Here is a 23,085-nt window from a genome sequence, read left to right on the forward strand (position 1 = left end):
GGTGGACAACATGTCAGTTAGGTTGGAGGATGTTCCCCCGGAAGATTTCATAATTACTGTGTACGTCTATGGAAGAGGTTGAAAACAACGAGCATTTTAGGTTTTGTGTTGAAGTCAATGTACCCAGAGGAGCATGGAAACTAGCTGTCATCCGGCCACACCATGATTCTACCCTACAGAGTGCTGTTGAGGCTACTGTAGACCTTCATTGCAAAACAGGATGTTTTAATCAATTATTTGGTGACATGTTAATATATTGATTATGGTTTTATGTTTCACCATTTACATTTGTCTAAAATTCACTGAGGAGGGTCCTCCCCTTCCTCCTCTGAAAATTACAGTATACCCGATAATGACAAAGGAAAAACAGCTTTTTAGAAATGTTTGCAAATGTATAAAAAAAATACTAAAATGAATTATCACATTTACATACGGATTCAGACCCATTACTCAGTACTTTGTTGAACCACTTCAGGCAGCGATTACAGCCTTGATTCTTCTTGGGTATGCCGCTACAAGCTAGGAAAACCAGTATTTGGGGAGTTTCTCCCTTTCTTCTCTGCAGATCCTCTCAAGCTCTGTCAGGATGGATGGGGAGCATCGCTGCACAGCTATTTTCAGGTCTCTCCATAGATGTTCGATCGGGTTCATGTCCTGGCTCTGGCTGAGCCACTCAAGGACATTCAGAGACTTGGGCCGAAGCCACTCCTGCATTGTCTTGACTGTGTGCTTAAAACTTCTTAGGGCTGAAATCCCGTCAACGGGATCGATATGACAACAGCCAGTGAAAGTGCAGGGCGCCAAATTCAAAACAGAAATCTCATAATTAAAATTCCTCAAACATACAAGTATCTTATACCATTTTAAAGGCAATCTTGTTGTTAATCCCACCACAGTGTCTGATTTCAAATAGGCTTTACAGCAAAAGCACCACAAACGATTGTTAGGTCAGAGCCAAGTCACAGAAAAACACAGACATTTTTCCAGCCAAAGAGTGGAGTCGCAAAAATCAGAAATAGAGATATTGATTAATTCTAACCTTTGATGATCTTCATCAGATGACACTCATAGGACTTCATGTTACACAATACATGTATGTTTTGTTCAATAAAGTTCATATTTTTTCAAAAAATCTCAGAATACATTGGCGCGTTATGTTCAGTAGTTCCAAAAATATCCAGTGATTTTTGCAGAGAGCCACATCAATTTACAGAAATACTCGTTATAAATGTTGATGAAAATACAAGTGTTATACATGGAAATATAGATAAACTTCTCCTTAATGCAACCGCTGTGTCAGATTTCAAAAAGTCTTTATGGAAGACACCAATACTCTTTAGCCAGCCCACAAGAATGGAATGGTCTACCGTATCAAAATCTTTGGCCAAGTCAATAAGCTCAGAATCAAGGGCAATGGTGACATCATTGAGGAGCTTTAAGGTTGCAGTGACACATCCATAACCTGAGCGAAAACCAGATAGTATTCTCTCTGGTATGCAATAGACATCAAGAAAGCCAGTCAGTTGATTATTGACAAGTTTTTCCAACACTTTTGATAAACAGGGCAAAATAGAAATAGGCCTATAACAGTTTATATTTAAATAAAGGACGAACCGTGGCTGCATTCCAAGCAATGGGAACTTCCCGAAGAGGGGGGAGACAGGTTAAAAAGGTTCAGAGATTGGTTTGGCGATTATAGGGGTAGCAACCTTAAAGAACAAAGGGTCTAAATCATCTGACCCGATGTCCTCAACTGTTTCACCTACCACAGTTTACAAAGGTCCGCCATAAGTCGGGATATAAAGGGGGTCCCCTGGTCGGTAAGGATCTCTTTTGGAACCCCTACCCTGGTGAACAAGAGCACTAATTTCTTTGCAATATTTTTGGAAGCCATCGTCCAAAGGGGAATGGCTTCTGGGTAGCGAGAGTCAGAATGTATTGGTGCCCTCTGGTGGATTTGGGTAGTGAGCCCACTATATCCATCGCTATCCTCTCAAATGGCGTTTCGATTATGGGGAGGTGCACTAACGGGCTTCTAACAGCTGGTCGGGGAGCTGTTAACTGGCCCTCCGGGCATTCTCCACAATGCCGAGCCACTTCAGCCTGAATTCCTGGCCAGTAAAACCTCCTTACAATCCGGTCTCGGGTTTTATCGATACCAAGGTGTCCACCCAGAATGTGCCCATGAGCTAGATCCAGTACTGTCCTCCGGTACCAGGTGGGGACCAACAACTGTTCCACCACATCAACTCCTATTTTCGAGACTCTGTACACCAAACCCTTTTTCATGATGAAGTGGGAAAACTATTAGGCATCAACCCATCATTTATGGGAGTACCATCTACGACCTGCACGTCTGCTCTGGCAAGCTGCAGGGTTGAATCCTGGTTTTGGGCCGTCCCGATCGATTACAATTGTAACAGATAATAGGGGTTAGAGGGGAGACCCCCTCGACACCCGGTCCCGGTTTTTGTTTTTTCCCTTAGTGTCTCGGCCTGATTCTGATTCTTTCCTCATGGCCCCACGCTGCTCTCTTCCCCCTCCATATGTTGGGACAGCCTTACCTTGTCCGCTGGTTCGCCCAGGCCTGGGGAACGGGAAACTTTCCTCCTGTGCCTGCTCAGCTGTTCCTGCCGTACAATACCGTTCAACCAGGCCCACGAGATGGTCGGCGGAAAGTACCTCGTTCTGGCCAACCCATCGTCTCACTTCTTGGGGTAGACCTCGCTGAAACTGGTTGAGTACGATCGTCTCGACATTCTCGGCGGATGAACGGGTCTCCGGTCGCAACCATTTCCGTGCCAGGAGAATCAAGTCGAACAATCTGTGTTCGGGAGGGTTGTCCCGGTCGGTAGGACCACTGGTGGAAGCGGTGTGCCCTCGCGGTATCGGTCACTCCCAGTCTAGTCAGAATCTCTCCCTTTAGTTTATTGTAATCCTGTGCATCTTTCAACTCCAGGTCGAAATACGCTTTTTGAGCGTCCCCTGCCAGGTATGGTGCCAGAAGCCCTGCCCATTCTTCTTTTGGCCACTTCTCCCTCTCTGCCATCCTTTCGAAGGTGGTAAGATATGCTTCCACATCATCCTGTGCTGTCATTTTTTGAAGAAAATTATTGGCCCACCTCTGGGTATTTGCAGCTGGTAATTGAGCCCCAATTTGGTCCACTAGCCCCTTTAGGCCTTCACTTAACTCCTGTGTGTTTCTCTCTTGCTCTTCTCTGAGCAGCTGGTTGGTGCGCTGCTGGACCTGTAACGTGTCCTGATACATTCGCATTGCATCCTGATGAGCTATTTGTTGAGCTCTGGTTGCCTCTTGTTGGGCGGCCGTCGCTTGTAACAGGGCCTGTATGGCTCCCTCCATACTCATTTCCTGAGAAACTGTCCGAACCAAACAAAGCCACAGAAAAAACCTGATTCCCCTTTGGAGAGTTTTTTTTTTCTTCTACCTAACCAGCGGTATGGTTAGTCCATGCCCGCATTCTCCACCACGTGTGGCAAACCTCTTCAAGGTTAGGAGCGTTTGTCACAAATTAAGTGGGAAACTGTCACCAAATCACCCAAGAATGAGAGTTCTTTAAAACAGGACAGTACCTGTGTGTTTGTTTCTCCGTCCTGGTCCACCCAGGCCGTAGGCGAGGTCAAGGATAGCAGGGCTCGGTACACGAATCAGGTTCTCGGTAGGTCCAGGTCCAAACGCCAACAGGTAAGTCCAAAACAGTCCAGCTCATACACGGCTCATACATCCAGCCGATCTCTATTGTCTCTTTCTCTATTGTTCATAGATCCTTCCAGCCTTCTCTCTTCCTCTTCCCGGTTTTTCTTGACCCTTTATCTGTGGGTCGACTCCACCTTCTGAGGGTTCCCCTAGCTTCTGGAACTTGTAGTTTTGGCGGTCGGACATTTTGTGATCTGTAGTTCTGATCGGGGTGGCCATTTTAGTGATCGGGCAGAGCCCGTTTATCAGTTCTGCTCTCACATATCTGCCATTTATCACTCGACCCCCTTCTTTGCCACAGGGTCTAATCATAGAATGACATATAGAATCTCTATTAAGTTAGTATAATCTCTGTGGTTCTAGTGCGCCTAGTAAAGATGTGCCATATAACTTGTATCATGTATAATGTGGCCTTAACACAACCAGTCACGTTTGTCCACTCACAAAATAATTCCAGCTTCCAAACAGTGCACTGTGCCCCCACAATTTGATGAATGGAAAGCCTACAAAAAAATGAATTAAACTAACAATTCGGCAATTGTCATTAGGCCAACTATACTTTTAGCCTGAATTGTACGGCGTCTCAGACACTGACTTATCTCCGCTGTGGCAAAATATTTGTGTTTACCTTTTTGAACAACAGTGCAATTTTGAGAGTATACCGCCCATTTATATGCCAATTCACTCATTTTCATGCAGCTGACGCGATAATGTTAAATAATGGTTTAATTGCCTATAGTTTTTTTGGCCTTTCATTTAGGGTCACGCGTTTACCCGTATTGAGCATGGGGATGAGGTCTAAACACACACTCTATTAGTGAGATGATGCTGACTAACGGAAAATGTGTAACTTTGAAAAATAACTGATTGGACATGTTATCAAGCAAATTGCATGTCCCCTTCTCACCGCCAGAAATATTAAAGTTGAATTAGGACCAGGTTGTGTGTTCACTCTGTGGGCCCTTCTGCCATTGGCTGATCTATGATCAGCTGAAACCAACAAAGAGAGAAACAGTGAAGAAAAGTCTGAGCTGAATTCTCTACCAGGATAGAGCAGGCAATGCACTGCGTCACCATAGTGATGACATGACACAGTGGCCCGACAGAAGGAGAAGGGGAAGGAAGCCAACCGAAACTCTAGCTCAACTCTCTCTCCCCCTTTGCTCTCTCACTCTTCCTCTGTTTCAATCTCCCTCTCCCCTCCCTCCCTCTCTCTTCCTATGCGTAATTCTCCCTCTCCCCTCTCTCTCTCTCTCTCTCTCTCTCTCTCTCTCTCTCTCTCCCTTCCTCTGTGTAATTCTCCCTCTCCCCTCTCTCTCTCTCTCTCTCTCTCTCTCGCTCTCTCTCTTCCTCTGTGTCATTCTCCCTCTCCCCTCCCTCTCTCTCTCTTTCTCTTCCTCTGTGTCGTTCTCCCTCTCCCCTCCCTCTCTCTCTCTTTCTCTTCCTCTGTGTCGTTCTCCCTCTCCCCTCCCTCCCTCTCTCTCTCTCTTCCTCTGTGTCATTCTCCCTCTCCCCTCCCTCTCCCCTTCCTCTCTCTCTCGCTCTTCCTCTGCGTCATTCTCCCTCTCCCCTCCCTCCCTCGCTCTTCCCCTGTGTCATTCTCCCTCCCTCCCTCCCTCCCTCCCTCCCTCTCGCTATTCCTCTGTGTCATTCTCCCTCTCCCCGCCCTCCCTCTCTCTCTCCCTCCCTCTCCCTCTCCCCTCCCTCCCTCTCTCTCTCCCTCTCCCCCTCTCTCTCTCTCTCTCTCTCTCCCATACACTCCCAGAACATGATTCAGTAGCTTTTTGAGCCTGTGTCTCAGTCACTTAACTCTGTCTGTCTCTCCATGTTACACAGAGCATGACCACTCGAGGCCTTGTCTGTTCCTTCCACCAGCACCTGATCTTACACACACTCACACACACATACTATAACCATATTTTTGGACGAGATGACAAATGTTTGAAAGAAAGTTTATTGCCGACTGATATATAAAAAATAAATGAGGGATCCTTTGGTTTTACTTAATCTATGTCCGTAAAAGTAAAACTGATCCACAGTTTCATCCTACATTTTTGGGGGGCCTTTTTCTGCTTTCCAGTGAGTCAGGTTATTTCCTGATACAAGGCAAACATACAAGGGTGTGTACACTCTTGGGGAAAGAAGCGCTATAAAGGGTTCTTCGCTGTCCCCATAGGAGAACCCTTTGAAGAATCCTTCTTGGTTCCAGGTAGAAAATTTTATACAGAGGGATCTACATGGAAGCAAAACAGGATTCTCCTATGGCGACAGCTGAAGAACCCCTTTCGAATCCTTTTTTTCTAAGTGTAGGGAAGGTCAGAGTAGTTCACAGAATTGCACTGAGATTTTTCACTTTAAAATGTATGCCAAACAAAAACCAATGATTTCAAAGTGTAACAAACCATACAAATCTATGCACTATTTATGCAGAAAATAGTATGAAAAGTAAAAGTAAAAAGTATGGTAACAGAATTACATTAAAGTCTCCCTCACATTTTCCAAAAACTCTGTTAGGGCTAGGCCCCTTTTTTTTTCTCAATTTCCGATAGAATGACGTGCCCAATTTAAACTATCTGTTGCTCAAGCCCTGAAGCCAGGATATGGATATGAATGTCATTCTCTTCAAGGTTGATGCAATATCCTCCTTTGCATATTTGGGTATTAGTCTACACACTGACTATAATTTTAATCCTTTGTATCTGGCCATTTTGAGCCTGTCATCGAACCCACAAATGCTGATACTCAAGATACTCAACACGTCTAAAAAAGGCCAGTTTAATTGCTTCCTTTAATCAAAACAACAGTTTTCAGCTGTGCTAACATAATTGCAAAAGGATTTTATAATGATCAATTAGCAACATTAAAATTATAAACTTTGATTAGCTAACACAATGTTCCATTGGAACACAGGAGTGATTGTTGCCGATAACGTGTCTCTGTACATCTATGTAGATATTCCATTAAAAATCTGCCGTTTCCAGCTACAATAGTCATTTACAACATTAACAATATCCACACTGTATTTCTGATCAATTTGAAATGATTTTAATGGACAAAACATTTGCTTTTCTTTCAAAAACAAGGACATTTCTAAGTGACCCCACACTTTTGAATGGTAGTGTAGGTGTTAATATTAATAAGCAGAGTCCTTTACTTCAACATTATTGTATTTTGATGTATTTCTAATACATTTTAATACTTATTTCTGGTAAATGTTTTCACAGCAATTGCTTATTCCTAGTATTTAGGAGAAAAATGTTTGGAACATGTATATATGCCTTAATGAAAGTATATACACTGCTCAAAAAAATAAAGGGAACACTAAAATAACCCATCCTAGATCTGAATGCATGAAATATTCTTATTATATACTTTTTTCTTTACATAGTTGAATGTGCTGACAACAAAATTACACAAAAATTATCAATGGAAATCAAATTTATCAACCCATGGAGGTCTGGATTTGGAGTCACAATCAAAATTAAAGTGGAAAACCACACTACAGGCTGATCCAACTTTGATGTAATGTCCTTAAAACAAGTCAAAATGAGGCTCAGTAGTGTGTGTGGCCTCCACGTGCCTGTAAGACCTCCCAACAACGCCTGGGCATGCTCCTGATGAGGTGGCGGATGGCCAGTCCATAGCATCAATGCCTTCCTCTTGCAGGAACTGCTGACACACTCCAGCCACATGAGGTCTAGCATTGTCTTGCATTAGGAGGAACCCAGGGCCAACCGCACCAGCATATGGTCTCACAAGGGGTCTGAGGATCTCATCTCGGTACCTAATGGCAGTCAGGCTACCTCTGGTGAGCACATGGAGGGCTGTGCGGCCCCCCAAAGAAATGCCACCCCACACCATGACTGACCCACCGCCAAACCGGTCATGCTGGAGGATGTTGCAGGCAGCAGAATGTTCTCCACGGCGTCTCCAGACTCTGTCACTTCTGTCACATGCTCAGTGTGAATCTGTGAAGAGCACAGGGCGCCAGTGGTGAATTTGCCAATCTTGGTGTTCTCTGGCAAATGCCAAACGTCCTGCACGGTGTTGGGCTGTAAGCAAAACCCCCACCTGTGGACGTCGGGCCCTCATACCACCCTCATGGAGTCGGTTTCTGACCGTTTGAGCAGACACATGCACATTTGTGGCCTGCTGGAGGTCATTTTGCAGGGCTCTGGCAGTGCTCCTCCTGCTCCTCCTTGCACAAAGGCGGAGGTAGCGGTCCTGCTGTTGGGTTGTTGCCCTCCTACGGCCTCCTCCACGTCTCCTGATGTACTGGCCTGTCTCCTGGTAGCGTCTCCATGCTCTGGACACTACGCTGGCAGACACAGCAAACCTTCTTTCCACAGCTCGCATTGATGTGCCATCCTGGATGAGCTGCACTACCTGAGCCACTTGTGTGGGTTGTAGACTCTGTCTCATGCTACCACTAGAGTGAAAGCACCGCCAGCATTCAAAAGTGACCAAAACTTCAGCCAGGAAGCATAGGAACTGAGAAGTGGTCTGGCCACCACCTGCAGAACCACTCCTTTATTGGGGGTGTCTTGCTAAATGCCTATAATTTCCACCTGTTGTCTATTTCATTTGCACAACAGCATGTGAAATTTTTTGTCAATCAGTGTTGCTTCCTAAGTGGACAGTTTGATTTCACAGAAGTGTGATTGACTTGGAGTTACATTGTGTTGTTTATGTGTTCCCTTTATTTTTTTGAGAAGTGTATATAGACTCTTCAAATCAAATTCTCCGAATGCCATGAAATGCTCACTTACAAGCCCTTAAGCATTTCACAGTTTCACATTTGATTTGATTGTGACACCAGCTTTGACATAGTCCTACGAACTTCACGTTGGTGCTCATCGGCCCTTTTACATGGAAATGAGTTAGATACAATATCTGGACACAACACAAACTGCTTATGCAGTGGTAGCCTGTTAAAAAAGAAGGCAAGCATGCACACACAGTGGCACACATACAGTATGACATACACGCTAATGGCTGCAGTCAATTTAAGTGCTGTAACACCATAAAGAAATTAAAGGATCGTTACTAATTGACTGTGAATGGCACACTAACCTAGAGTAAATGACAAACTACCTTGTGTGTTCCTTTTTTCTAGTCATTTAGGTGACATGATATTTCTTTAAAGTCCGTCACTTTTCAGAATGCAAATTATGCAACTACTTTCCCTGTAAACGATCATTTGTAGTCACAATTTGTAATCGCATTAAATAAAAATGTCCTGCTCTCCCTCTCTCTCTCTCACCCTCTCTTTTTCTCTCTCTCTCTTTCCCTCGGTCTCTCTGTCTTTGAACTTTTAACATGAAATGTTCCCTCAGATAAGAACCATAATAATATGTAATTATGTAAGAGGAGAAGAAGGTGTCATAAGGAAACTACATTGTGTATGTCTAGCTTACCACACAAAACCCAATCCAAATGTTTCGGTCCAATTACTCATTAAATGTTTCTAATATTTCACAACACTTGTCCGTAATGGGATAAACGAGTTGTAATGAATTGAAATGTCAGTAACATGCTGTGCGCACTAGCCTTGAGAAGTAACCAACTGTTGACAGTTTGATACCAGCTAGGGATAGCTATCCCTGGTTTAGCTGCGTCAGTGTTATAGGTGAGGTGGGGTGGGGCAATGCTCATTTTGAGGCAAAAATACGTAGAGGGTCACTCCAGGCCACCCTTTCTGAAGGAAAGGGGTAGTAGAGCACATTACAGCACACTTCCATACACGGTTGGGGTAAATTCGAATTCAAGTCAGTCGAATCAGGAATGATTTGAATTTGAAATTCATTTTTTTTTTCTATTTAAAAAAAAACACTTTTTCAGTTTGTCATTGAAAATGGATGCTATTTTGTCAATTCTTGAATTGAAATTTCAGTTTAATTGAATTAGCAAGTCAGAAGAGCTTAGTGCCTCTCCAACAGGTGTCCTTCCAACTCTTTCTCCGGAAGTGTTTCACCACCACCTGCTAAATTTGGCAAAGACGCCTTCACCTGGGGGAAAAGAGTCTTAAGAACACTGTTAAGGGTGACACAATATGACCTCCTCCATTCCTTGAAGGGACAAGCTGTTCTGGGTATGATCTCTATCACGAGTGCTTTCGCCACAGCTGCCGGGGTGTGTCTCTCCTGCAAGGGAAAGATTCAATCCATTTAGAAAACATGTCAACACTCACGATACAATACTTATTCCCCTCGCTAGGGGTCAACTCAATGAAGTCCATCATTAAGTGCTCAAAAGGTCCTTCGGGCCTTGGATTGACTGAAATGTTGGTCAGTCATACAAATCAAAAATTTCTTGCAGAAATTATCTGCAAACACAGTACCACCTACTCTACACCAACATTTATTTACAATATCCACCATCCCTCCTTTGACAATTTTGCAAGGAACTGGAAAGTACAATGGGACATGGCAAGTCTGCTCTGCTCATCAAGCCATACACCCGAGGTGTCCTTATGACAGCACCCCGCCCACTTGAGGTGTCTCTAAAGCATCAGCCTTGGCCTGTAAAGCAACGATATCATTAACAGAGAAAGGGTTGGTGGGAGCTGGAACTGCTGCCATCTGTAGGAGGGAGGAAACAGAAGAAGTAGTAGCCAGTTTAGCTGCACAGTTAACATTTATCTGGGGAATGCCAAGGCTATCTTTAGAGTGTGGGCCTGACACTTTATCACCAAGATTGATGAGGGGAGTTGAACAGCCTCCAACAGAGAGGACACAAGCTTACCATGAGTAATTTGTTTTCCAGAGGAGGTCAAAAACCCTCTATTCTTCTACAATGGTCCAAATCATGCACTACACCAAATTAATACCTACTGTCGGTGTATATGTTAACAGAGCTGTCTTTATCCAAAATACAAGCTCTAGTCAAAATATAATTATGCTCCTTGAGCTGACAAGTGAGATGGGAACCTTGCACTCTCCAAATTAGTCACAACAGCATAACCAACTTAAGGCTCTCCTTTATCATTATGCTGAGCAGACCCATCTACAAATCCGGATTTCCTAACAGGGTAGCTCAAGTCCAACTTAGGGCTACAGTCAATTTCAATAGCTAAGTCACAGCCATTGTCTTCACCAGCATCTGCTATTGGGAGAGTTCAGTTAAAGGGTAAAGAATTGTACACCGTTTCAGGGTAACATGGGACATTGTCAACAGAATGTTCTGATCGTCTAGCAGTCTCGCAGGCTTTAAATGAGCTGTTCTTGCCTGTGTAATAATTGTGTGCACAGCATGGGGCACATGGAGGGCTAGAGGAGACACAGCCACAATATCAGAACATGCCAAAACAGCCTCAGTAGCAGCCGCTACCGATCTCAAACAGGAAATCATTCCCCTGATCACACAATCCAATCGTTTAGAATTATAACAGATCAGATCCATGATACTCTGTCAAAAGTGCTGACATAAACTCACCCGTCTCAGAAACAAACAGATGAAAAGGTTTCGTATGGTCGGGCAGGCCCAGGCAAGGGGCGGACATCAGAATTGGTTTCAATTTTACCAATGCTACCTCAGCCTCATCGGACCAGACCACAACTTCACTCGCCTCCATCTTTGTCCCATAAATACAATCCTGCAGTAGTTGAACTATCTCTGCATAGTATTTCAACCACGGACAACAGTAACCAGCCACACCCAACAAAGACATCATGTGTTGCTTGGTAACAGGTTTTAGGCAACCCTTTAATTGCCCATCGCTCCACCATCTCCTTTCTGGGTTACATCATCGCTGCAGGGAGTGTACAGATGTATCCCGGAAAGGTGAGAGCGGTGGTGGATTGGCCCCAGCTTACATCCAGAGTGCAGCTGTAACGTTTCCTGGGATTCACCAATTTTTATTGCCGCTTTATCCGGGGTTACAGCACCCTGGTTTCCCCCCTGTCTGCACTCACCTTTGCCATGGTTCAGTTCATGTGGTCCCAAGCTGCTGACCGGGCATTCCGGAATCTCAAACACCGCTTCAGCACAGCTCCCATCTTGGTTCATCCTGACCCGTCACGCCAGTTCGTGGTGGATGCCAATTCTTCGGATGTCGGAGTGGGGGCTGTCTTGTACCAGCGTTCTGCCCTGGACCTCAAGTTACATCCCTGCACCTTCTTCTCCTACCGCCTCAACTCCACAGAGAGGAACTATGATGTGGGGTATCGTGAGTTTCTCGCGGTGAAGATAGCATTGGAGAAGTGGAGATAACCGGATGTTCGTTCCTGACAGGGTCTGCTCCTCATCCTGGAGTTGGCCCACTCCTCCAGGCTTGCCTGCCACCCAGGCTCCCAGCGGACCCTGGCCTTTGTGCGACAAAGCATTTGGTGGTTCCTGACGTCTCCGCGTTCGTCGCCGCATGCACGATCTGTGCACAGAACAAGACTCCTCTGCAAGCTCCGGCTGGTCTCCTTCAACCTCTGCCTGTCTCTTACCATCCCTGGTCTCATATATCCCTGGACTTTGTCACGTGTCTCTCCCCCGTCTGATGACAACATCCTGACCGTAGTGGATCGGTTTTCCAAAGCTGCCCACTTCATTCCTCTCCCCAAGCTTCACTCTGCCAAAGAGGTGGCCCAGCTCATGGTGCAGCTTGTCTTCCGGATACATGGACTGCCTGTGGGCATAGTCTCCAACCGGAGTCCTCAGTTCTGGTTCTGGAAGGCGTTCTTGCCACTCATTGGGTCGTCAGCCAGCCTGTCCTCTGGGTTCCACCCCCATTTCAACTGCTAGTCAGAGCGAGCCAACCAAGACCTGGAGACAACTCTGCACTGCCTGGGCCCACAAGACCCTTCCTTGCTCTGCCACTGGTCTATCGCCCTGTGAATGTTCCCTGGGGTATCAGCCTCCACTCTTCCCTGAGCAGGAGGAAGAGGTTGGCATACCTTCGGCCGGCCAATATGTTTGTCTGCCACTGTCATCGTACCTGGAAGAGAGCCCGGTCGGCCCTTCTAAAGTCCACCTCCAGGTGGCAGATCGCCACCGAACCCCAGGCTCCCCGGTCTCGTCTCAGGCAGAAAGTATGGCTGTCCACCCAGGATCTACCCCTACGGGTGGAATCCTGCAAACTCTCCCCCTGGTTTATCATCCCTTTCCCCATCTCCAAGGTCATTAGACCCTCTGCTGTTTGTCTTCTGTTGCCATGTACCCTCCGTATACATCCCACTTTTCATGTTTCCAGAATTAAACCAATGTCTCACGGCCCTTTGTCTCCTGTTTCCAAACCCACCCCTCTGCCCCTTCTCATCGACGGCCAACCGGCGTACACGGTGAGCCGTCTAATGAAAGTTCAACCTTGGGGCAGGAGGAGAGGTGCTGGGTCCCCGCTAGGGACATCCTGGACCCAGGCCTCATCGCGGATTTCCAAAGCCGGCACCTTGCTCAGCCAGGTATGCACCCAGGTAGGACACCAGGTGACGCCCCTAGAGAGGTGCAGGGGTATTGTCACACCCTGATCTGTTTCACCTGTGTTTGTGCTTGTCTCCACCCCCATCCAGGTGTCGCCAATCTTCCCCCCAGTGTATTTATACCTGTGTTGTCTGTTGCCAGTTCATTTTGTTTCGTGAAACCTACCAGAGTTTTTCCCCTTGCTCCTGTCTGTTCAAGTTTCTGTTTTCCAGTTCCAGTTTTGACCATTCTGCCTACCCTGACCCTGAGCCTGCCTGCCGTTCTGTACCTTGCCACACGACACAGGATTATTGACCCCTGCCTACACTGATCCTGAGACTGCCTGCTGTTCTGGACCTTTTGCACCCTATCTGGATTACTGACCTCTGCCTGCCCTTGACCTGTCGTTTTGCCTGCCCTTGTACTAGTAATAAACTTTTGTTACTTCGACACTGACTGCATTTGGGTCTTACGCGATACACTTGAAGTCAATATTACATTAATCACTCTTTATTGTCAGCAAGCTGGAGAGGTCAGTCAGTTGGGTGCAGAAATTATCAGTCTGAAGTGAGCTCTATACATAGTGACTTATATGCGGCCACATAAAAACCAACATAAACATGATTCATCGGATTGATTCCAGCATATGACTGGCGCCATCTCCTATCTTAATTCATAGAACATATTCTGGGCGTTCTGCCAGATGGTCCTAAGGTAAGGGTCATGACTCCCTCATATCTTTACCCAGCACTGGCAGGAACCAAGGATTGCTTAAATTTTCAAGGCATCACTACATATAATGATCCTGGTTTTACTGTCCCTCCTATTAGAATCATGGTTTTACACACTGCACAACTATACAAATGGAATAGTCTTCTTCCTTTACAAGTGACAGTACAAACACTGTATCATAATATTTCTGAGAAAAAAAATCTGAACACAAAGCATGCATGATATTAAAAAAGCAACGTAATGATATGTATGATTGTTTGTACAAAAGAAAAATCTTATTACAACAAACATATACACACATTGACCTAAATACAGTGAAACTGTGAAGAGGAAGACATCTATGATAATGTGACCTGAGGCTGTATCATGGACCTAGCACAATCTCTCATAGTCAAATACATTCAAAAGACACACACACACACACACACACACACACACACACACACACACACACACACACACACACAAACTGAATCTCATGATCAAATCCATGTAAAAACAGAGAGAGCTAGTTACTCCTCTGTGTCAGTGATACACAGTGCAACATTTTAACCAAAAGTTTCAGTGTAACAAAATCCTACCTTGCCAATAGCATACTACGGACACAATAAGGCCCTCAGTACTGCACTACAAATATGAGCCCACGTACTGTGCAACTATAGATTTTTTTCTCAAGTACTTGAAAACCAAGACCCTTCAAGTTTAAATTTACAATACGGTGCTGAAACAAAAGGGCGTTGGTTTGTCATCTCAAGTTTGAAATGAATTAATAAAAACTATAATTGAAACTGTTGTGAAATAATTAACAGTTGTCAACCTAGCCATTTGGGATGATATGTACAGTATCTAGGTCTTGACAGCCTCTACCATACGTCACCAAAGCCTGCACACTATAAAGCTGAACAACGAAACTAAATAGAAATACGCAGGGGAGGAAAAGCCAAGAAGTAACATTAAAGCACACATTTCTTCATGTTGGAGTCTTTCTAGGAGATTCCTCTCCTAGTTTTTGTGTCAGACAGCAAACAAACACGCTAATGTTCAGGATAGCGATACCTCTCTTATTTTCCTTCATTTTTTCTGCCCTCCAATCAATCAGGCAGGTGAAGAAATCTCTCTCAGACGTAGTCCTTCCTGACGTATCCCGCTGCGCCCCCGCTGTGAGGGGCGGCCATGCCGGGGGGCTTGTACCTCTTCTCCTCCCTGGGGGGGCAGGAGCTGCACAGCATGGCCCCTCCGATCAGTAGCAGGGCTGCAGCCCCCCAGCCAATGTAGAGAGAGGCCCCCAGCTCCCTCTTCTGTGCGTTGATCAGAAGGGGGTTGTAGAAGTCTTGGATGATGGTGCTGGCCGACCAGGAGACAGGGATGAGAACTAGGATCCCGGCCAGGATGAAGAAAATTCCGGAGATGATCATGACTTTAGCTTTGGAGGGTTCATCATCGATGCAGTTGGTGCACTTGGCTCCGACGATGGAGACCATCACCCCTAGAATCCCCAGGATGATTGCGATGATTGTCATGGCTCTGGCGGCCTGCAGGTCCTGGGGCAAGGCCAGGAGGGAGTCGTAGACCTTACACTGCATCTGTCCCGTACTCTGGGTTACACAGTTCATCCACAGGCCCTCCCATATGGTCTGGGATGTGATAATGTTGGCTCCGATATAGGCCGTCACCTTCCACAAGGGCAAAGCACAGACCACGATGCCCAGGATGAATCCTATGACGCCCAGGGCAATCCCCACAATCTCCATGCCCATCGACATGCTGGCTCCCTGGACTGGCTCTCTCCAACACCTGCCCTTCCTGGAGGAACGAGGAAGTGACTTAACTAAGAAGTTCTTCGAACCTGCTGAGATTCTCAACTTCCAGAATCCAGCGCACAAATTCTAGAACTAACAGAGGATTCAGTCAAGCTGAGATTCTAATCAAAGACAGAAGATTCTGTTCCAAATCTGGAGCTTCTTTGTGGTTCTTTGTGTTCAGTGTTCTTCCTTGTACTCCTCCCTCGCTCTCTCGCTCTCTCTTTCTGTGTGTGGGGGTGTGATGTAGCTAAGTGATGCTGCCACATAATCAGAGATCCTTTATACCCCAGGGTAGGCAGGAGAGAAGGAAGGGAGCAGTCACCTGGTGATGATGTCTCAGTATGGTAGAACAGGTGTCTTCAAGCTCTTCCCAAAACAATGACCTGCCCATAGAGGCTACTGAGAGAAGTGGATGGATGGAGGAGGTGGAGGAGGGAGGAGAAGCAGGAGAGATGAGAGAAAATAAGAGAAGTGAGGGAGGGAGGGAGGGAGGGAGGGAGGGAGGGAGGGAGGGAGGAAGGGAGGAAGGGAGGGAGGAAGGGGGCAGCTAGAGGGGAGGGTTTCACCTGTAATTTGACTGTTCCTTACAGGAACATAAGGACAATGACAATTACCCTGGCCTTGCCTGCTCTCTTTTTTCATGCCATTCAGAAGAAATAATGCCCTATAAATGTTGGGGAAAAGTATGCTGAATCATGTCTCCTGACTGGATTTACACTGTGTATTTGAGGTACAGGCTGGTATAGGTGGGTCGTTCCACAAAATGAGTTCCTTTTGCGTAATGAGTGCCTTTTTAATATGAATAAAGACTTGCTAAAGTGCCAAAATTCTGCATTTGACATGTCCCTCCTTGCGCCCTCTGTGACTTCTAGGAATATTTTAACGCACTTAACCGCACACTTTATCCAAGTTTTTACCATCATTGTAAAGCACTAGTTATTTTGTGGCTTTGACGTAGTCATTTGTGAAGATTATAATTTATTTCATGTGATTAGCGATTCATTTAAGTCTGTCCCTCATTTTAAGATCAACCCTTTTACGTGAACTGAACTCTCATTTTAATATGGTGAAACTATTCATTTAAATAAATACAAATTCAAAAGAAACATTCAACATCTGAAAGTAAAATCATAGTGTGGATAAAAACTGAGTAGGTCATGCATACAGTAACATGTCAACCCTGTTACCCTGTTACTCAGAGATATACAGGCTTGAAATGTTTGAACAAATTACATTTGGTTTGTGAGGGTTGCATTAAACAAGCTTCCATTCTCCCTGTCAAAGGGGGATTTATTGCTGATTTAGAATGAAATCATCAACCTTGGCACGGTCAATCATGTTACTTTATTTGGCACTTAATATAGTAAAGTCATTTAAACATTTTTGAGATGAGAAAACATATTTTTATGAAGTTAAACATGTTCAAATTAAGTAAAATGATTTCTTATTATAATTTTTTTTTGTCTCAAAAGGCACCAAATTGGTGGAACAAGTCAGGAAGTGTCATATAATGGTTTGAATACAGGTGTATTTCACACAAAAAAAAAGCATGGAGGTGGGGAAACCAGTTATGTTGGTTTGGCGACTGGCAGCCAGTCAATTGGGTTGGCCTGTGGCTGCTTATTTGCATGGAAACAAACAAACAAACACACACACACACACACAAATACACACACAAATACACAGGCAGGCAGATACACTCAGTCATAGCCACGCTCACACAAACATGCACGCACGCACACACAGAGTAATAAGCCTTACATTGTGATCCCCCTAGACCTATAGCAAAGTACACAATTACATTTTCTGATAGTGATTTCTGACAGCGGTCTCTTGGTCCCTTGACTCTAATGGTAATTATTCCATAGTTTGTATAATTCTTCCTTAGTTTGTATTCCAATTAGAATGTATTAATAAAAGACAATAAGGAAAAGGTTAACGTTCCTGTCAGAATTGGTGTCGCTTTATTATGTTAGCCTACTTCCTGGTGCCATATGGCGACTTGGCTTTCCACAGCCAGCAGGTTTCTGTGTCTGTTCCTGTAACAGAGCAATTGTGTGTGCAAATATTCCAATATCCCTGAAAACCTGCACAACTGTTTTCTGAGTAAACAGAGAGAGAAAGAGAGAGACAAAGAGCATAGACACCCTTAGCATACTAACTCCCCCACCTCTATGATTCAGAGGGGTTGGGTTAAATGCAGAAGACACATTTCAGTGTAATGCATTTAGTTGTACAACTGACTAGGTATCCCCCTTCCTTTTCCTCATCTCAGTATCGGTTAGATACACACTCACATTACACGGCCAGGGATCATCCATGTATACCCAATGCCAGGTTAGAAATACCATAAAAAATGTCACCCACACTTTCAGTTGTTGTCCGTCATAAGTATAACTAATATTCAGTCACCTTTAAATCCTTAAGAGTCTATTGATGCACCCGTGCATCAGTCTAAGTAACATAATGAAACAAATCCCCATCAAAATCTGTCATTTTAAGCTAGAGATATCTGGTGGCCAAGCTTAAGCAGTGTTTGTCAGACCATGAGACATACTGAAAACCGGTCTTCTCACGAAAATGTCTGTAGCATCCGAAAGACTTGTCTGAAGTCAGTACTGCTGATGTGCCAACTTCTGTCTGCAGCGTCAGAACCGGTTTGGGCTACAAACTAATATGACCCCTTTATGGTCACGATGGTGTTCTCTGTTTTTCTCTACGACCCTCACAGGTGTCACAGGACTTGTCTGAAGGTAACCTGGTATCGGTTTTCAAAATGTATGGAAGTATGGAGGTAGTTTTGTGCCATCAAAAAAGGGGTTCAAAAATATGTTTAAAAAACGTGAACATTTCCTGAGCGTTTATATGGGCTATCGGAGTAAAGGCCAAATTCAATATTTTTTCAACCCTTTTTTTCAAAATCAAATAGTTAAATGATCCTGGATATGGAAATCTTTAAAAAATGACATATGTTAGCTTAGTTTGCTGCTCTGGCCTTAGTTGTCCGTGAAGCACTGTTCAGCTGACAAAAGCAGTTGTACAGACAAACTTGGGGACACACAACAGTTATGCTGTTTGTGGTCCAGCAACCCAAGATGGCCACATTTAATGAAATAATGCAGCATTGCAAATACATCACAAAGGATATAGTGTAAAGAGTCATTTTGGGGGCTGGGCCACACTACACTATTGTTTATAAACATTTGTCTTTATTAATGTCTTCTAGAAAAAATGTATGAACACCATATCACACACTCACAAACTGAAAACATAACCTGTGTACAATTAATTGGTTAGAGAGAGGTCTCAAATATCACTTTAATTTGTATCACCTGTAGCTTTACAATCGCCGCAAAGTTGGTTCCTGTTTCAGTTACGTGTTTGGCAACGTTGGCGTGGGTCAAACAAAAACACCCTAATGATTGACTGACACATTGTGATGACGGCATGGTGCAGTTGGTGAGAAGGAACTGCAGCGACTTGAAGGCGACTTCATAAAAAAAAACCATGATTTTTTTAAAGTTCATGTAGTCGATATAGTCAATCGCAAGTCAATTTTTATCCCCATAATGCAAGACACTTTGAAAGGCGGTGACCAGTGACGTCTTGACAAAAGTGATCCGCTCAAACACACCCACTCAGTCAGGGTTGAGGTCACTCATGAGTTGAAATTAAATTGGCTACACCCCACAGGATGTAGAATTTGAATATGAGTGACAGGAAGTAGAATTGAACTTAGTCATAGAACATGAGAGTTTCATTGAATCTGACAAGTCACACTTCCAGATACCAAGAATACAGAATATCACTTTTCTCTGGAAACAATGTTCCTATACTCTTTTAACCTTAGCGCTTAGAATAGCCAATTATATATTTCTTCAGCAAACAATGTAGTTAAATTGGACCCTACCTTTGATATTGTGTTTTGTATTCTAAAGCCACAATCTGTGATTGGTGCAAAGACTTTGTGGACATGTACCTTTTGGATATAATGTAAACCCATTGATTCTTGGAGAATATCATACTAGATGCCTCATGAGCATAGAACTACTGATCATCCCCATTATAACCCCCAAAACAAAACAAAGCAGTATGGTTTAATTTCAATGTTTACAAACACTACAAATGTGAATAACCCATGTATCTACAGTATGAGCATATATTGCCATCCACAAGGATACACTGTGTAGTAGTGAATGTTTTAAGCAAAAACTGGAAGCGCCAGAGTCCATCCAGGAGCTAGAAAGCTTTAAAGAGCACCACTCCTAGGCCCTGTCGGATATGAAACATGTCGAAGGCAGCATCCGCGCTAACTCCGTCATACGCCCGCTGGCAAAGAAGTCACGGGCCCGGCCTTCTTCACACCCCATCACCAGCGAAGGAGAGTCTTTCACCTTGGAGGCAGTGGACGGTACCAGGGACGTGCTGAAGTCTATCCACAAAAACCTGGAGAGACTGGAGATGCTCCAGACAATCCTACAGGAGCATCGCAGAACTGACAGCCAGCTTAGAGTTCAGCCAAAAGGAAATAGACAAACTGAAGAAGGAGAATACATCTTTGAAAGGTACTGTACATACCGTGCGGAATGCTGTTGAGACAATTCCTCGGGAGAACAGAATGCTGAAGGAGTCACTGCTTGATATACAATCTCGGGGAATGAGAGACATTCAAAAAAAAATTGGGGGGGATTTCTGAGACAGACACTATCAATCCAGAGAATAGTGGGAAGGAGTTTATGACTGAAAAGCTGAAACTGCCCTCTGATGTGGTGGAGAAAATCACCTTTTCCAGGGTGCATGGAATGGAATGGGGAAATCCTTCAGAGGCAGACCTCATTGCCTTCTTTGAACATTTCAAACAGAGGAAAATGGCCAAAAGCAGAGGCAGAGAATTAAAAGGAATAACTAACTTTCCTCACAACATAAAAGAGACGGAAAGTACTCTATCCTGTCATGAGAGAACAAAGGGCCAGGTGTTCAGATACACAAAAATGACTCACTCATGGTTCACACCCTGTTCACCATGAGTCCTGAATCCAGTGTTCCACTAAAAACACAGTGGCTACCTCTACAAAAATGTCCTATTCTGTCGATTTGCAATTATCAAAGAAAGGTCCCCATATCACCCATATAAATGTGTGTAGTATCCCTAAAAAGATCCATGAAGTCTATGACTTGGTGCATAAAAACATTGTGCATGTTCTAGCAATCACAGGAACCCATCTGGACCATTCTACTACTGATGGACAGGTCAGCATCAGTGGTCATACTATGATTAGAAAGGACAGGAACAGACGAGGCGGTGGTGCAACAATATACTCTATATAAACACAAAACTATGTGGACACCCATTCAATTTAGGGTATTGGGCTATTTCAGCCACACCCGTTGCTGATAGGTGTATCAAATCGAGCACACAGCCATGCAATCTCCATAGACAAGCATTGGCAAAATAATGGAAGAGGCTGAAGAACTGAAGAGCTCAGTGACTTTCAATGTGGCACCGTCATAGCATGCCACCTTTCCAACAAGTCAGTTTGTCAAATGTCTGCCCTGCTAGAGCTGCCCGTGTCAACTGTAAGTGCTGTTATTGTGAAGTGGAAATGTCTAGGAGCAACATCGGCTTATCAGGGAAATGGTAGACCACACAAGCTCACAGAATGGGACCTCCGAGTGCTGAAGTTTGTAGTGCATTAAAATCATCTGTCCTCGGTTGCAACACTCACTATCTAGTTCCAAACTGCCTCTGGAAGCAACGTCAGCACGAAAAATGTTAGTTGGGAGCTTCATGAAATTGGTTTCCATGGTCGAGAAGCAGCACATAAGCCTACAATCACCATGCGCAATGCCAAGTGACGGCTGGAGTGGTGTAAAGCTCCCCACCATTGGACTCTGGAGCAGTGGAAATGTGTTCTCTGGAGTGATGAATCACGTTCACCATCTGGCAGTCCGACAGACGTATCTGGGTTTGGCGGATGCCAGGAGAACGCTACCTGCCACAATGCCAACTGTGACATTTGATGGAGGAAGTACAATAGTCTGGGGCTTTCATGGTTCTTTCATGGTTCGGGCTAGGCCCCTTAGTTCAAGTGAAGGGACATCTTAATGCTACAGCATACAATTACATTCTAGACGATTATGTACAACTTTGTGGCAACAGTTTGGGGAAGGCCCTTTCTTGTTTCAGCATGACAATGCCCCCATGCTCAAAGCAAGGTCCATACAGAATGGTTTGTCGAGAAGAACTTGACTGGACTGCACTGGCCCTGACCTCAAAACCTTTGGGATGAATTGGAATGCCGACGTAATCGCCCAACATCAGTGCCCGACCTCGCCAATGCTCTTGTGGCTGAATGGAAGCAATTCCCCGCAGCAATGTTCCAATGTCTAGTAGAAAGTCTTCCCAGAAGAGTGGAGGCTGTGATAGCGGCAAAGGGGGAACCATCTCTATATTAATGCCCATGATATAGAAATACTACGACTAGAGTTCAACTTACCATTTCAACCACCAAAATTAGTTGGATGTGTGTACATTTTCAAATGTATCTTACCTGGATGTTATATGTGACAGTATTGACCATGCTTCTGATGAAAACAAAAAGTGAAATATTCTCAAAGATTTTAATACTAACTGGAAACACAAGAATGAGGGCAACAAATCCAGACTTGCCAGATTCAATGATAGTGTAAATCTAACGGAAATGGTTAATGCCACCACTTAATCGTCCAGAAAAAGGTTTGGCAACCAAACTTCATCATGTTTGATATTTTGCAGTAAAAATATGTACCTTTGGGCTCTATTATTAAAAACAAAAAACTACATTTTAAGTGAGAAGTTGGCGTTGGTCTGAAACCAAAAAAATAAATGAAATTCACATAAGCACCACAATGCCAATATTCTACCCAGGCTCTACCAAGGTTTTCCAGCACACAGTTTTGACCTACTATAGTAACTATGTTGGTATTGTACTTCAAACTATGTGTAGGCAGGTTGCTTAGGATTCAAACCTTCTCAAACAGACTAATTCAAACTCTTAGAGGTGCTTCCACAATAATGTGATCTACACCGCATACAAGGTAAAGCATTGAATTTTTCACACACCTCAGTAAGACATTATCTCATTACTCTACCATTTCATGCTGTTTTAATTCAATCAAAGCAAGCATTTTATACTTACAAGACCATCAGGCTTGATTGAGCTGTTTGGTCTTGTAGTAATGTGGTGCATGCCTGTATTTCCTTAAACCTTTGTTTTAGCATTGAAAAAATAATAAATAATAAAAACATAATTTTTGGTCAGTAGGTGCCCAACATAACAACAGGTGGTGGTGTGTTGGACACAGAAGCTCAGATAGATACAGCCTATCTGCATTCCTGATTTCTGTAACTGTTAGCTTACCTGTGTAATAATGACATAAGCTCAGAACCACTTGTGTTTCAAACGTGGT

General features: G+C 44.2%; 1 protein-coding gene across 1 annotated transcript; it reads right to left on the reverse strand.

Moving 5' to 3' along the window:
- Nucleotides 1-13,602: 13,602 nt before the first annotated feature.
- On the reverse strand, nt 13,603-16,030 carry LOC109873086 (claudin-4-like). Its single transcript, XM_031807427.1, has one exon. The coding sequence runs from the start codon at nt 15,595-15,597 to the stop codon at nt 14,953-14,955; it is 645 nt and encodes a 214-aa protein (XP_031663287.1). The 5' UTR covers nt 15,598-16,030; the 3' UTR covers nt 13,603-14,952.
- Nucleotides 16,031-23,085: the final 7,055 nt, after the last annotated feature.

This window comes from Oncorhynchus kisutch, linkage group LG28 (assembly GCF_002021735.2).
Source record: "Oncorhynchus kisutch isolate 150728-3 linkage group LG28, Okis_V2, whole genome shotgun sequence".
In the NCBI taxonomy this organism is placed as follows: Eukaryota; Metazoa; Chordata; class Actinopteri; order Salmoniformes; family Salmonidae; genus Oncorhynchus; species Oncorhynchus kisutch.

Coding starts and splice junctions, on each gene's coding strand:
- LOC109873086 (XM_031807427.1), bottom strand. CDS start 15,597: ATGTCGATGGGCATGGAGATTGTGGGGATTGCCCTGGGCGTCATAGGA.